General features: G+C 40.3%; 1 protein-coding gene across 1 annotated transcript in view; it reads left to right on the forward strand.

The window, feature by feature from the left end:
• CUNH10orf67 (chromosome unknown C10orf67 homolog) overlaps nt 1–17,188 on the forward strand; it is a 155,141-nt gene that overhangs the window by 101,647 nt on the left and 36,306 nt on the right. The window contains exons 11-13 of the mRNA XM_088025527.1: nt 8,707–8,766; nt 9,499–9,578; nt 9,653–9,718. Of these exons, the coding sequence (XP_087881653.1) occupies nt 8,707–8,766; nt 9,499–9,578; nt 9,653–9,718 (206 nt within the window). The remainder of the gene's footprint in view (nt 1–8,706; nt 8,767–9,498; nt 9,579–9,652; nt 9,719–17,188) is intronic.

Below are 17,188 nucleotides of genomic sequence, written 5' to 3' on the forward strand. Positions count from 1 at the left end.
AGGCAGCTCTTTCTTGGTAGTCCACAAGAAGGCAGAGAGGGTTCTCTCTTGCTCTAATCCAGACCAGTCTTTGGGGAGTGCTGTGTGCCTGGGCTTCAGAGGTGAGCTCTGTCAGGATTCCTGCTTTTCCTCCCTGTGGTGGTCTCCCTCTGCCTGTATATGAAGCTGACCTTGGACAGGAGCTGCCCATCCCTCCTGCAATAGTAGGAACCTCCACTTGGTATTATTACAGACTTTAAGGCCCAAGACAATGGCTTACCAGGGAAGGAAAATGTTTCTTTCATTTTCCCCCTTACCATAATATGTCTTCCCCTATGCCCTATAAGCAAGAAGCTTTGTTGCCCTCCCCAGCAGTTGAAAGTTTTTCTTTCCCAGGAAGGAAAGCTCTGGGAGAAGAGGGTGAAGCTTCATGCCTTACACTTCTCCACTGATCACCTTCTTTGGGTCTGATTGGCCAGAGAGTTTTCTTCCCCTCTCCCAGGGACTTAACACTTCTGTTATCTCAGGGAAGGTACTTTTCTCTTAGCATCAGCTGATCTCTTTTTTTTTTTTGAACCAGTGTGTTCATTTATTTGTTTATTTTGTTATGTTATGTTAATCACCATACATTACATCATTAGTTTTTGATGTAGTGTTCCATGATTCATTGTTTGCGTTTAACACCCAGTGCTCCATGCAGAACGTGCCCTCTTTAATACCCTACACCAGGCTAACCCATCCTCCCACCCCCCACCCCCTAGAACCCTCACTTTGTTTCTCAGAGTCCATAGTCTCTCATGGTTCGTCTCCCCCCTCTGATTTCCCCCCCTTCATTTTTGGGTTCTAGAGGGGAGGGGGTGGGGGATGGGTTAGCCTGGTGATGGGTATTAAAGAGGGCACATTCTGCGTGGAGCACTGGGTGTTATGCACAAACAATGAATCATGGAACACTACATCAAAAACAGCTGATCTCCTCTTGAAGTCTGCACCATCAACAAGTGTCCTGCCCTGCCCTCAGTCACCTTTATGAGCATCTGGTAGGAGATGGGATAAAAAGCTGAGCGTGAGTGTGAACTCCCCTTATAACACGTCCCCCGGCCAGTTCAGACTGCTCTGTGAAGCCATACTTGCTCTTCAGTGGTTCTTTACATTTTAGCTTGCTTTTCTTACCTGCATGTGTTGCAACTGGCATGGTGCTGCCTCTGCTGTAGGTGAACCTGTGCATCACATCTCCCATTGGAAGATCTTGCTCCTCTTTGGAATTCATGTTGCCTGGTCGTGACCTCAGTTCTCTGATGGGTCCAAGAAAGGTTGTGACTTTGTAGTCTATCTGGATTTTTCGAGTAATTAGTATAGCAGTGGCATTTTTTTTTTTTTGGCATCCAATGTGGGATGCCAGAAGTCTGAATTTTTTTAATAAAACATTTATACTTATACCAAGTCTTCTCAATAAAGAAATGTCAAAAAAGAAAGTAAAAAAGAATCCTGCCACCCAGAGGTAATTATTAAAAACTCCTTGTGACCATCCTTTCAGACAAATCTTGATGCAGATTTGCACGCAAGATATGGGAACATCATTCAATGTATATAATAAGTTATGTACAGTATTTTACTCAATGGAGCTAGCATAATTTACTTAACCAATCTCTGTCAATTTAATCATGCCTTCCAGAGATATTGTTTCTATTCTTTTGCTATTATAAACAATGGCTTCATCATCTTTAGACATTTCCATCATGGAAGAGTTCTGATTACAAATTTTTAAGATTAGTTTGATAGAAGGTGTGTATGTAAAGTCTAGGATGAGCCAGAGCCAGGGGAGGAAGCCCAATCCACATAGATTTTTGTCTTGAGATTTGCAGATTGCCTCGATCAGCCTGGATTCTGTAGGGCTTTGTAGCCCCATCATCTGCCTAGATGTTTGAGAGCCCCCTGGCAGACAGGAAGTGGCACCCTTGGGGCACATCAAATGGGCCTTGGGGTGCATCAAATGAAAACTTGTCCTATTTTTGAGAGAATTCCCTAGCTTAACAATTTTGTTGCAAGAAAATTCACTGGTGATATATGTAGATAAATGTTTTATTTTTACTTTTGGCCTAGTCAATGATTAATGCTTGCTTGCATACAGTCTCACATTTTATTTCAATATTCCTAATTCCCCGGTCTCTTTACTCCAAATTGTCAGCACACAGGCTGGTTCTCCTCTCTTCATGGGCTTGTCATTCTCCCTCTCCTCCACCCACTGGGACATACTGGTGATAAAAAATAGTTGTTTGGCTTAGAAGGTAAAATATATATATATATATATATTAATGTAAAAGTCAAGATTAATGAAATTTTAGGGACAGAAGATGATCTTTCTTCATGATGAGTTAGAAAGATTGTTTTGATAGTAATATATTTAATGGTTTAAAGGAGAGAGAGGCAAGGAGGCAGGAAAGCCCAGAAAGAATGGCCAAAGTTTCAAAAGAGGGACATTTGTGGAAATTAGGAGAAAGAAGAGAATGTAATGACTCCTCCATTGACAAGAAAAGGAGAAAGTGGATCTGATAAGGAATATGGTTAATCTTGTGGTGATTAATAAACATAATTGCACATCTTCTGTTATTACAAACCTTGGCTGTTGATTCCTAATTTAGAAGATTAACATGTTTTTAACATGTTTTCAGTGCTAAAAATGGAAAACAAACTTAAGAATTATAATCTCTGTTATAAATGAACCTGATTCCTTAATTTTATGATTTTTTGATTATATATACAAATTCAACAGAAAATGAAAACTATTTATAATAAATTATTTCTAATCACAATTTTTAGTTATTTTTATAATTATTCAACGTACATTTTCCTACTTAGGAAGTTATCTACTTTTCTATTAATATTACCATTCATTTTCACCTCTATCTATTGTTTAGCAGTCCAATGTTTGCACCTGTCAATGAAGTAGCCACATAAAGACTAGCATGCATATTCCAGAGAAAGTGGAATGTCAGCAGCTGACAAAACAAAATGACAGTTTAATGTGCACAGAGCCAGGATTCAATATAACATGCTGTAGTAAAGTTGAAAGTTCAACTTAAACTGGAGAGCAAACACTCTAGTCTACATGTGGTGCTTTTTTTTTTTTTTTTAATGAAAAGAGAAGCTATCTTCGTCATTGTAAGAGTATTGTCTTTTGGAGAGATTGAATCATTATTTGTTTTATAGAAGATATGGTATAGCAACAGTCTTATCTTTAGTTATTACAGAGTTGATCATTATAGGAGAGGCAGGAAAAGGGAGCCTTGAAAAATTGGAACTCGTTTTTACTATACGTGAATTTAAACACAGGGTCTTTTTAATAAACTTTCAATTATGGATATGACTGGATATAGTGAAGTAAATAAATACAAATGTCTTTCTACATGGGAACTTATTTTGTTTTATCAAACTGTTTTCCTTTTTGTGGATTACTTTTTAAAATTTGCGTTAATTTTTTCCCCATTAGCATACTGGCAAGTGCCCTCCAAAGCTTGGAATTCTTACCCCAGTGATTTCCTTGGTCCATTGTTAACCAAATGGCAGTTCAAGTGGATTGTGCCCTTTGAGAACAAATAGGTGGAAAGATTCTAAAAAGTGCATGCCTCTGTCGTTTTGGTAATCCTCACGGTTTGGGGGTTTTGGATCCACAGAAGGTTAATGATAACAAACACTTTTCATCGTTTTTGTTAAATTAGTGTTATTATACCTCAGACTTCGTTTTGTCTAGCTTTCTGTCACATGGGCCATGGGAAGACTGAGTCACAGTGTTGGTAATAGTAGTTGGTGGTTTCTTCTAGGGAGTTTGAGATAGTGTGTCAACAACTAAAGGAACATTTATTTGGGTAGTTCTAAGGCCCCAAAGGGTTCTCCAGGACTGTGAGGATTCATGGAGTGGGAGTTAGAGTTTTGAGAACCAAGGTAAGAGCAGTGGGTTAGGGTCCCAGGTTTGGGAGTTCCCTATCAGCCAAAGAGAAATCAGAGCTACAGGTCGGCCACACCTGGACACAGGGTTTCATCCCTGATCTTCTGCTTTTCTCTTTCTGTAAATTTCATGAATGGCCTTATCTGAGTCTTCAGCTTCAACTAAAATATTGGTGACTCCAAATTCTATCTTTGGGATCGACCCCACTCCCAAATTCCAGGCCCGTGTCCCGGTTGCCTATTACATGTCCTCATTTGATTGTGCCCTAGATTTCTCTAAGTATCTGAATCTGAACTTACCAAATTTTTTTTCATTAAATAAGAAAAGAATACTCGCATACAAAATTGTCCCTACTCCAATTATTCTTTTTTTTTTGTCTTGGTGAATGGTACCATTGTCCATCTAGTTGCCCAAATAAGAAATTCTAGGCAGTTCCCTTTTCACTCAAAGAGTGCCCTAAGTTCTACCTCTTTCAGCCCTGTTCTGTTTTCTGTTGTATCTTTAGTTCCTAGAATGTTTTCTGTCACATAGTAAGAATTCAGCAAATATTTAGTGAGTGAAAAAACAAAGAGAACAAACAGCCATTGGCTCCATAAGAAAGATGGTTAATTCAGGGAATGGAAAAGAACTTAAAAGACATTTTTAAAATAAGTATATTTGGGGAAACATTCCTGAGAAACTTCTCCATTAAGGAAGGACAGGCAGCTATGGGAAAGGAACAGCCTAAGGGAAAGAACAATTTCTTGGAAGTAACAACAAGAACAACAACAAAAAGACACCAATGGGCAGGCTGAATAATAAAACTGACACAGTTGAAGACCCAATTAATAATCTGGAAGATTTGGGCACCTGGGTGCCTCAGTTGGTTAAGTGTCTGACTCTTGATTTCGGCTCAGGTCATGATCTCAGGGTTGTGAGATCAAGCCCCACGTTGGGCTGCATGCTTAGCCCTGAGTCTGCTTAAGATTCTCTCTCTCCCTCTGCCCTTCCCGCCTCACGCTCTCTCTCTCTCTCTCAAATAAACAAATAAGTAAATCTTTAAAAAATAATCTGGAAGATTAAGGGAACAACAAAGTCTCTTAGAACATAGTGTAAAATGGCAGACAGAAATTATGAGAAAAGTTAAAATATGAAGGATGGATCCAAGAGGTTTAATACCTTTCTAATAGAGTTTTCAGGAAGCCAGACAGGTACAATGGATGTAAGACAGCATTAGAAAAGAAATAAGATAAAATTTCCATAAACTAAAGCAAAGGAACATTAAGATTCAGATGGAAAGGCCCATCAAGTGCTAAACAGGATTGAAATGAAAAGCAGAGTGTCTGTTGTTTTTATCAAATCTCAGATGCCGATGGTTAAGACACGAGCAAGGCAAAACTGCTGCCTATTAAATTATGATGTGCACACCAGTTATAAGGCATCTCAGTTTCAAAGATGTTAAAACACTGAGTGGGACACAGAATATGTCTTAGAATTGATGAAAACAGCAGGTACATTCTGGTGAAATTTTAGGTCTCTAAGAATAAAGAAGAGGAAAAAAAACAGTTTATCTATAATGAAACAAAAACAAGGAAACTAATTTTCTCATCAGCATCACTGGTTGCTACAAGCAAATAAAGCAAAGTTTTCAAAAGGAAAAAAAATTGAATCCTAGTTCTTATCTCCAACTAAAATCTCAACGGAGTGTGTAAGAGAAATAAAGATATTTTTGAACGTGTGAAAACTCAAAAAGTTTGTTATATGTGGAAACTGTTTAAAGAAATTATTCAAGAAACACGCTAACCAAATATAGAAAGAATCCAATATGCAGGATGATAAGGACCCAAGAAGAAGGAGAAAGGAAGTGTGACTCAGAAGTAAAGGGAGCTAGAAAATGAAAAGTTGTAACATTAGGGGCACGTGGGTGGATCAGTTGGTTAAGCGTCTGCCTTCGGCTCAGGTCATGATCCCCGGGGGTCCTGGGATCGAGCCCCACATCGGGCTCCCTGCTCAGTGGGGAGCCTGCTTGTCCCTTTCTCTCTGCCTAGGGCCGCTCTGCTCTCTCTCTCAATTTCTCTGTCAAATAAATAAATAAAATCTTATTTATTTTATTTAAAAAAAAAGTTGTAACTTTAGAGCAGCACTGGGAAGAATCTCCTTTTAGTAGCAAAGCTTAGCTACAGGTTTACCTTGTCTTCCCTGTGGAGCCAATTACACTTCTTGGTCTTGCAGTAAATAATGTTTGCAGAAACACATTTCACTTTTTAGATTCAGGCTGTAGATAAAGCATGGGGCACTTAATTATAGTTTGAGAACAATCCTATTGACATTAACAATGTAAAAATAACATTCCTTCCCAAAACTGGGAGGTGGAGAGAGTGAAGAGTATTAGGGGAAAAAAAAGACTAAATAAATTTCCCATCTTTCACAGCAGGGAATTAACAAATCAAAATATAGAAGTTTACACATTTTGAAATGATAATAAAGGCAACTATGATGTGAGTTAAACATTTGCAAATTAAAAAAAACCCAGGCATGTGAGGGAGAGAGACAGAGAAGGCAGAAGATAATGTGAATGCTTTAAATTCTGAATCTTTATTTGTGGAGAAGCCCAAATCAATAAAAGCTGTTATTTATTTATAATAATGATGAGAAAGATGAAAACAAAACACAATGAGCAAACAAAACCTTAACTTCTGGGAAGTGAGAATCTCAGGTTCGTGTAAGCTATTTGCAGTTCATTTAAAAAATGCATGTATTATCTATTATGAAAAATCTAAAGTAATATGAGGGGCGCCTGGGTGGCTCAGTCGATTGAGCGCCTACTCTTGATTTCAGCTCAAGTTCTGATCTCAGGGTCATAGGATTGAGCTCCTACTGGGGCTCGTGCTCAGCATGGAGTCTGCTTGAAATTCTCTCCCTCTTCCTCCCCCCAGCCCTCCGCTGCTTGCACATGCGCCTTTCTCTAATAATAAATAAATAAAATCTTTACAAAAAAGTTGAAGTAATATGAATGAAGAAGTCAATAGGTAGTATATAGAAATAAACAGTAATATATGTTAACTGTCTGGCACATAATAGGCACTCAATAAACTATAGCTTTTAGGGCTGTTGCTACAAATTTTGTTATTTTTTATTTGTGGCAGCTGATGTTGGCTGGGTTCTCTCTGTTCCTTCAGATATAATAAAACTGGTTCAAACCCACATTCTGTGCTTTGTGGCAGCCTAGAGCATGTCCCGGGTTTTCTGCAGATGCCCACAGCATCTTCTGGTGGTTGTCACCGCGTCTAGCTCCTTCTTCCACTGAACTAAGTCAGTTTCCGAGTTTCACTGTGCTCTGCTTCCCATCCCAGTTTCCATTTTGTTTAATCAGACCTTGAATTTCATCCAATTATGCGATGTCTATTAAAACAACCCGCTCGCAGGACCCCTTTGTGTATGTAAATTTGAGGAGGTTGAAGAAGGTAAGCGACAGGGACCAGGCATCACCAAGATGCCATTTCAAATTAAATAGTGGCCATCACCCCTGGACACTGGTCACCCACAATGTCACCAGACGCTAGCACCACCAAGCCTTGTGGCCTTGCCTGGCCATTCTCTCTCACACGTGCTCGCTCTCTCCTTCTCTCTTCCCAGTCCTTCTAATTACTCAGGGGAAGTTAGCTCTAAGTTCCTTTTACTCTCTTCTGCAGAACTCTCTAGCTCTTTTCCCCAGACCTGGCTCTAGACTCTCCCGGGTGGAGCCCACTTCACCAAGACGGGCAACAGATTCAGGGCCTTTTGGGTCACAGAACCCACCAGAGAGGTAGTAGTAGAAATAAGGAGCACCTTTTTCTGTCTTTTGTGTAGGAACCCAGAGATAGCTAAACAAGCAGATTTTTATATTCAGTATGTTTTCTCACTGCCATCTGCTCTCAGTGCCATCTCACTAGAGATAACACTAGTGAAAATTCATTATAATTATCATTTAAATCATGTACATCATCATTTAAAATAAAGTTTCCTTAAAGGTTACCACTACACTGAGTAATAACTGCCCACTTCATTAAAAAAAAAAAAGTATAATAGTAAAATTTGGCCAATATAGGAGTGCAGAAAAATGCACTTTAAAAAGATGGTAGTGGGGAATTCTTAATCTCAGGAAACAAACTGAGGGTTGCTGGAGTGGTGGGGGGCTGGGAGGGATGGGGTGGCTGGGTGATGGACACTGGGGAGGGTATGTGCTACGGTGAGTGCTGTGAATTGTGCAAGACTGTTGAATCACAGGTCTGTACCTCTGAAACAAATAATGCAATATATGTTAAGAAAAAAGAAAGAAGATAGCAGGAGGGGAAGAATGAAGGGGGGGAATTCGGAGGGGGAGACGAACCATGAGAGACGATGGACTCTGAAAAACAAACTGAGGGTTCTAGAGGGGAGGGGGGTGGGGGGATGGGTTAGCCTGGTGATGGGTATTAAGGAGGGCACGTTCTGCATGGAGCACTGGGTGTTATACGCAAACAATGAATCATGGAACACTACATCAAAAACTAATGATGTAATGTATGGTGATTAACATAACAATAAAAAATTTTTTAAAAAGATGGTAGTGGGAAAGTTGGTTTTAATGGGCTGTGATTGTCCAGTTGCAAAGGCAATGTACAAAAGCCCTGGGCTTTATACATTAGGTAAGGCAGAGAAGACCCCTGCGGGACTACGGTTGGCATATTCTAAGGCTCAGTTGCCTGTCTCTAAGCTGCAGAAAAACCACATATTTATGCACTGATTTGAAATGTTATATTTACGTTGGTTTATTTTCATGCCAGGTGAGGCACGCAAAACCAGCTGAGGTACACGAAGGAAAGGTGAAATTGTCAGTGGCTAAGGTATAATAATGACTAATATGACCATTACTATTAACATGCTTATTGTTTATATTGATGCTGGCTATTCTTAAAAAGTGGCAATGACTTTGAAAGCTACACCGAGAGTGGGTCTTATGAAGGGACAAAGACCTCATTCACACTGTAATCTGATTCTGGGGTACGTCCAGGCTGGATCCAGAGAAATCTCTCTCATTCGTGAAATGCCCACAATTCCACTGTTAGAGATTCATTCCTTTTGCTAAAGTTTGTCCCCTTGTAAAATATAAACAATCCTGAGAAATGGGTGACATAAAGCTCTAATGTGATTGACTTGGTCAGATCTTTTCCTGAGAACAGTTTTGGTAAGAAAAAAAGAAAGAAAGAAAGAAAATAGAGTAACTGGAGCAGCTCCTGCCTATAATGAGCTGGAGAGGTCACAGTAAGAGAGAGAAAACAAGATTTAGAAAAAGGGATACCTGGTAGGGGGAGGGGTGATGAAGATAAGTTTTGATTGCTTTGTAGTATTGCTTAGAACTGGCTGCCTTTAAATGAATCACTTACAGGACATGGCGGATGGGATCTTTAATTCTTGCAATTTATGGGGACCTGCAAGTAAATGTAACTCACTATTCCCTCAAATTATTTTTGATAGGTAGAATATGCATGCTATTTAATAGAAATAGCTTTTAAGATTTATGGAGAAAGAATATATTGTTCATGTAATTCACTTTGTGATGCATTTTCTATTGAAAGATTGAAGACAGACATATTTTGGAGGAGCAAATACAAGTACTAAAGGCTAATTTAGAAAATGAGAAAAAGAAGACAGAAAGGTACCGGTAATAATGAAGCATAATTGTTCATTTGTAGCTAATACAACATTTAACCATCTATAAATCTATTACAGATTTAAGAAAGAATCAGAACAGATAAACAAAAACTGGGAAAAGAAATTCTATATTCTCAGGAATAGGTATGTGGTGATATATATAAATTCTATTTATAAAAATGTGACTAATCTTTTAAAACGTGACTAATGTGCATTTTTCTGTGCATATTAATTAATATAAAATACCAGCATACACCTTTAACAAGAAATGCAAAATAATTGGCTTAAAATAGAAGAGTTGTCAAAGTCACTTCAAAGAAAAAATAATTCAAGATTCTATTACATTCCCTATCTCCATATTTCAATTTTAAAGGATTAACAGGATAGACAGCCTCTTCTTGATATCTGGTTTAATCAGACCTACCTAGTCATCTTCCCTCATAGGGCTATTAAAACAGTTTCCTGTTTATTTGCACATGAGAATATTTAACTGGTCTAGATCTTCTTTATAAAATTGTTTTATATACTGTATCCTCTATCCTTTTACAGACAAAACAGCACCAATTCCTTAATTCTCAGATCTGTTCTTCACTCACATAATCATTTTAATTTACCTTCCCTATGTCACCTTTGTCTTTTTAAAACTGGAGTAAGTGACTACTGTAAAATTCTGGAAAGGCTAAAAGCAACACCAAGTAGAGAAAATGCCTATTTTCTTTTCCTTGTCCTAACATGTTAATTTAAAACAACTATATTCTCTTCTCTTGTTTCTGGCCATAATGTCGCCCAGATTCTCTTCTCTTTATCACATGTTGGAAGTTCCTTTGCAAGATTTTCTCACAGTCAAGGAGCATTCAAGACAGGATGGATTCAGTGTTGGTCTGATGTCAGAAGTCAAGTGTGAGACTCACACAGGACTTCGTAAGACGATAATGCCCTACATTTGCCCAGCACCTCATAAGCTTACACTATTATTGTGAGTGTATGAGAAAGAGGGAGAAAAAAGAAATCCTGTAGGTTGCTGCATACATCACCCTGAAATGGTCCCAGGTGGTACACTGAGAATCCACATGCTAGCCGGAATACCACCAGGTGGTGAGAGAAAGATCTCCTCGTGGTAACATGCACTCCTGCTTGTGCTTCACGTCTGTGCTGATAATGCTCTGTGCTCTGAAAAATGTGCATATTAATACCTGTCCTAACTGCTTCATACAGTTATTCTAAGGATAGAATATAAATACAGGTGAGAAACAAGAGACTGAGACTGGCTTAAATATGCACTTCATTTCCCCAAACATCTCTGAAACTGAGTAGACTCTCTTTCCCTTACTTATTTCTGTGGAGTTCACTTTGTTTTGTTTTGTTTTTTAAAGATTTTATTTATTTATTTGAGAGAGAGAGGGAGAACGAGTGGGGGGGCACAGAGAGATAGGGACAAGCAGACCTCCCACCATGAAGCCGGGATTGGGATTCCGTGTGGGACTTGATCCGAGGACCCAGAGATCACGACCTGAGCCACTTAACCGACTGAGCCACCGACTGAGCCACCCAGGCACGCCTGTGGGCTTCACTTTGATCCTTAATATTTATGCTGTGTCTGTCCCAATGGGATTCATCCCATATTTCAATGACCATTTACAAGAATGTCTCAGTGTTACTTCAAGTTGATTTGCTGTTAATCAAGATGGTCTATGTTCATTTCATCATTTTGGTCTATGCAGACTTTATGTTGCTATCTAAACATTTGGAATACCAACAAGTATGATTACATATTTTCTATATATTTTCTCAATCAACTAACTGGGACATAATGTTGGGACATAACGCATTGTCTTTCTCATGTGGTTGCATCACCAAGTGTTCATTCAAGGTAATATATAACAGAGAGAGCGCGTATATCCAGGGTACTGCATCATGGTGGGGGATGGAAATTGACAGTACAGTCGCAGATCTGTATGGCTAAAATGGTCATTTCATTTCATTGTAACCGATCTTAGATCAGGCGCCATCATTTTGTTTTGTAGAGGAAAAACTTCACCTTGGCCAGGCAACGTAACAGTCGAATACAACAATTTCTCAGACAATTCATGATTTATATTCAGCCCAGTCCAGTTCAGGGCTTCCACCTCCCAAGCTCCTTTTCTGTCTCTGCTGAGTTGGCTCTATTTCCGGGAAGATGGAACTTAAGCGGGGCCAACCAGGGCAGGAGCTAGTCTTTCCTCTTAGTGTGGCATGATGCCGCCATGGTCGCGTCTCTCGTCCCAAACGGTGTGCAGGTGTGGCACACGGGGGCAGGACTAGATCCCCACCCGCCCGGTGCCGCAGTGATGCCGCCCTGAGTGTCCCGCCTCAACCCGACACCCATCAGAGCCACCCCCAGTCCTGCCTGCTGAGCTCCTGGGGCGGGTCGGACCCACTGCTGCACATCACGCCGGCCAGGGCGCAGAGACGTTACACGCACGCCGTTCCCACACGGCAGGGGAGTGCGCGCAAACTAAGGGCTGTGCGTCCGCACCCTTTCCCTCCCACCTCCTCTCCCCGCATGCGCAGTCCCTCCCAGGGAGCTTGCTAACCAGCAGAGCCGGAGCCGCGACGTGCCCGCGCAGGCGCACTGTGCTCTCAATCTCCTCCCTCCTCCTCTCACTGTTCTAACCCCCCTCGTTCTTGGACTTGGGGAACAGGGAAAGTTAGGGAAACAGAAACCCTACGCTGCCCTTCTTTCCTCTTCTCTCCCCACTTCCCTCCCTTCTCAGGCTTCTGGCTTGCGTCTCCTGTCACAGGAGTCCTAGGACCTTTCCTGGTACACCTGACCTCCCGGTCCCGTTAGTTTCACCCCTGACAGGTTTAGATTCTTGTATCTTTGTTCTCAGCCCTTGTCAGGGTGTAGTGTGGGGGGAAAGGACGATTCGGCCCTTGGTAACTTGTTGTCGCTCATTGCTACCTGAGTATACCCACAACACGTTCATTGTCTATGAAATTCAAGATTCACAGAAATGCCAAAGCCAAATCAGAATAAATCTGGAGTCTTGGGCACTCGGTGGTTATTCTGAGTATTGTGCCTTCCTCTAAATTCAGCTGTCTGTAGTCTTCTCAAAAGCTAGGCCCTGGGCAGGTGAGGGGATGGTGTGGGGTTGGCTCATGAAGTTCAGAGTGTTCAGCTGATGGTGATCCAAGATGCAGTTTCCCAGGGTGGGAAGTGAGGGGAATTGGAATCAAAAGCAGACATGGCTGTTGATGGTAGCTTTATTTATAACCACCCAAAATCGGAAGCAACCAAGAGGTCTTTTAGGAGGCGAATGGGTACATTGTGCTATGTCCAGACCTAAAAAGAAATGAGCGATCAGGCCGTGACAAGACATAGAGGAACCTTAAACGTATATTACGAGATATTAAAAGAAGCCAGTCTGAAAAGGCCATGATCCTATATGACATGCTGGAAAAGGTAAAACTATGGAGACAGCGAAAGAATCAGTGGTTGCCAGGGGCTCAGGGGTAGGGAGAGATGAGTCGGTGGAGCACAGAGGATTTTGAGGGCAGTGACGCTGCTCTGCATGATACTACAAAGTAAGTACATGCCATTACACATTTATTAAAACCCATAAGATGTATGACACCAAGACCGAACCCTAATGTCAACTATGGATTTTGAGCCATACGATGTGTCAGTGTAGATTCATTGATTGTAACTAATGTACCACTCTGTTGGTTGTTAACAGTCAGGGAAGCCGTCCATGTGGGGGGGCAGGAAGTATATGGGAAATCTCTGTACCTTCTTCTCCATTTGCTGTGAACCTAAAACTGCTCTAAAAAATTGTGTTAATAGCCAAACTGTGGAAAGAGCCAAGATGTCCATCGACAGATGAATGGATAAAGAAGATGTGGTATATATACACAATGGAATATTATGCAGCCATCAAAAGGAATGAGATCTTACCATTTGCAATGACGTGGATGGAACTGGAGGGTGTTACGCTGAGTGAAATAAGTCAATCAGAGAAAGACATGTATCATATGACCTCACTGATATGAGGAATTCTTAATCTCAGGAAACAAACTGAGGGTTGCTGGAGTGGCAGGGGGTGGGAGGGTTGGGGTGGCTGGGTGATAGACACTGGGGAGGGTATGTGCTATGGTGAGCACTGTGAATTGTACAAGACTGTTGAATCACAGATCTGTACTTCTGAAACAAATAATGCAACATATGTTAAGAAAAAAAAAGAAGATGAAGATACAGGAGGGGAAGAACGAAGGGGAGTAAGTCGGAGGGGGAGACGAACCATGAGAGACGATGGACTCTGAAAAACACACTGAGGGTTCTAGAGGGGAGGGGGGTGGGGGGGTGGGTTAGCCTGGTGATGGGTATTAAAGAGGGCACGTTCTGCGTGGAGCACTGGGTGTTATGCACAAACAATGAATCATGGAACACTACATCCAAAGCTAATGATGTAATGTATGGTGATTAACATAACAATAAAAATTTTTAAAAATTAAGTGTGTTTAAAAAATGAAAAAGAAAAAGAAAAAAGCTAAGCAGACACCAAATGAAGGTGTCAGTCTGAAGGTGCTGTTCAGAGAAGTAGGATCCACAGTGAGTAGTAACTGGGGGCTCCGGGACAGAGGGGATGGTTTAAGGTGGAGATACGTGGTATGTGGTAGAGCGTGGAGGGAGGTCCACCATCTCTGAAGGGGTGCAGCGATCCTTTTTGCCCCCTGATTCTTGCAGTTTCCGAGGCTGAGTGTGGGGAACAGGCTATTACGATCACCAAACAAGACTCAGAACTGAATTTTCCAATGTCCTTTTTTAGCTGAGGGGAGTGTACTTCATTCTTGGAATATATTTATCCATTCCTTTTTTTTTTTTTAAGGATTTTATTTATTTATCTGCCAGACAGAGAGGGAGAGTACAAGCAGGGGAAGTGGCAAGCAGAGGGAGAAGCAGGCTCCCCACTAAGGAAGGAGCCCGATGTGGGACTCAATCCCAGGACCCCGAGACCATGACCCGAGCCGAAGGCAGACGCCCAACCATCTGAGCCACCCTAAATTTCTCAATTGGAAGTCCTTGCCGCAGTTTAGCCAGCCTACTGCCCAAAAGATACACTTTGTTACTTGGAAATAGATCCTTTCTCAAGCAATCATCTTCATCTTGTAAAGTTATGTTATATGAAAAATCCAGTGTCCTTTTTGCTAAAATATGTGCAACAAATGACTAATCTCAAAGATGCCTGCCATGAAATTGTTAAACTGAATGAAATTAGCAGTTGCTAATTGTGTGTTATTCTGTTATGCGTGTGTTGAATGTATACGATTAATGTTTTAGTTTACTAGATAGTGCCCGAGACAATGCTAATCATTTCACATGCATCAAATCCTTATTGAAACTGTAGGTGGTAGTTAAAAATAGTAACTCCAGGGAGCCTGGGTGGCCCGGTCGTTAAGCTGACTCTTGATTTCAGCTTAGGTCATGATCTCGGGGTGGTGAGATCAAGCCCTGCATCAGGCTCCGGGCTGAGGGTGGAGCCTGTTTGAGGATTCTCTCTTCCTCTGCCCCTCCCCCACCATGCTTGCACGAGCTCTCACGCTCGCTCTAAAAAAACACTAACTCCACTTCTCTTATGAGGAAACTGAAGTTCGAAGAAATTGAGTAATTTATCAGAATTCATACAGCTAAAGAGTGACAGATCTCAGTCATGGACACAGGTCTTTCTAACCCTTAAAAACATATTACTCTTATTTTCTTTTTCTGTACTAAAAAATTTTTTTGGTTCAACATTTAGTATAAAGGGAAGAATACTTAAGATATACTAGTATAGTATAAAGATAGCAATATAATGAACACAAGTATTCTTACTACAAGATGAAGTGTTGGCAGTATCTTCACAACCATTGTGTGCCCATTCCATGCCTAGTGCCTCTTCTTCTTCCAATGTAACATCTATCTTAAGTTAATGTTTATCATTCTCTGGGGGAAGGTTTTATTTTTTTGAATTCTCATTTTAATTCCAGCTAGTTAACATACAATGTTAGTTAGTTTAGTGTTAGTGTTCCTTTCAGGTGCACGATGTAGTGATTCATTACTTCCATATAACACCCAGTGCTCATCATGACAAGTGCCCTCCTTAATCCCCATCACCTGTTTAACCCATCCCCCCCATTCTCTTCCTCTCTGGGAACCATCTATTTGTTCTCTGTAGTTAAAAGTCTGTTTCTTGTTTTGTCTCTCTCTCTCTCTCTCTCTTTTTTCCCTTTGCTCATTTGTTTTGTTTCTTAAATTCCACATATGAGTAAAATCATATGGTATTTGTCTTAACACTGACTGACTTATTTCCCTTAGCATAATACTCTCTAGCTCCATCCAGGTCATTGCAAATGGCAAGATTTCATTTTTATGGCTGAATAATATGCCGTGGTATATATATATATGTATACATATATATATATATACACACACGCACACACACACACACACACACACACACACACACTATCTTCTTTATCCATTCATCAATTGATGGATGCTTGGGCTGCTTCCATATCTTGGCTATTATAAATAATGCTGCTTAAACATAGGGCTGTATGTATCCTTTAAAATGAATGTTTTTGTATTTTTGGGTAAATATCCAGTAGTGTGATTACTGGATCGTAAGGTAGTTCTACTTTTAAGTTTTTGAGGAACTTCCACACTGTTTTCCACAGTGGCTGCAGCAGTTTGCATCGTACCAACAATGCACGAATGTTCCTCTTTCTCCACATCCTCACCAACGCCTGTTGTTTCTTGCGTTGCTGATTTTAATCATTCTGACAGGTGTGAGGTGATATCTTATTATGGTTTTGATTTACATTTCCCTGATCGTGAGTGACGATGAACATATTTTCATGTGTCTATTGTCTATCCTTGGAGGAAGGTTTTAAATAATATCCAGTTTGTTAAATAGATATTGAGTTATTCTGATCTTCCACTTCCAGTAGATTTCATAATTTATGTTGTCTTTTTAAAAGAATTTTACCAGGGCATCTGGGTGGCTCAGTCAGTTAAGCATCCAGCTCTAGGTTTCAGCTCAGGTCATGATCACATAGATCACGAGATCAAGCCCCACGTTGGCTCTGTGCTCAGGGAGGAGTCTGCTTAAAGATTCTCTCCCTCTGCCCCTCCCCCCGACTTGTGCGTGCTCTCACTCTCTCTCTCTCTCTGTCTCTCTCTCTCTCTAAAATAAATAAATAAATCTAAAAAAATAAAAAGGAATTTTACTTTTCACTAAAGTGTCAAATTGATTGACTTAAAGTTGTTCATAATATCTTCATATTTTATACTTAAATTATCTGTAAGATCTAACGTCCCCTTTTTCATTTCTGATATTGATAATATGTGTTCTCTTTTATGATCAATCTTGTTAAGAGTTAGTCTTATTATTTATTTCAAAGAAATCATTTTTCCTTTGTTGAATATCTCTCATATTTGTTTTCTTTTCATTAGTTTCTGTTATCTTTATTATTTTCTTCCTTCTACTTTCTTTGTGTATGATTTGCAATCCTTCCTAAGAAGAAAGCTGAAATCATTGGTTTTCAGATTTTTTTTTCTTCTACTATATACATTTCAGACTACATATTGTCCTCTAA

Source organism: Eumetopias jubatus, unplaced genomic scaffold (assembly GCF_037043125.1).
Source record: "Eumetopias jubatus isolate StellerSeaLion01/CBP00866 unplaced genomic scaffold, mEumJub1_p1.0 scaffold_8, whole genome shotgun sequence".
Lineage (NCBI taxonomy): Eukaryota > Metazoa > Chordata > Mammalia > Carnivora > Otariidae > Eumetopias > Eumetopias jubatus.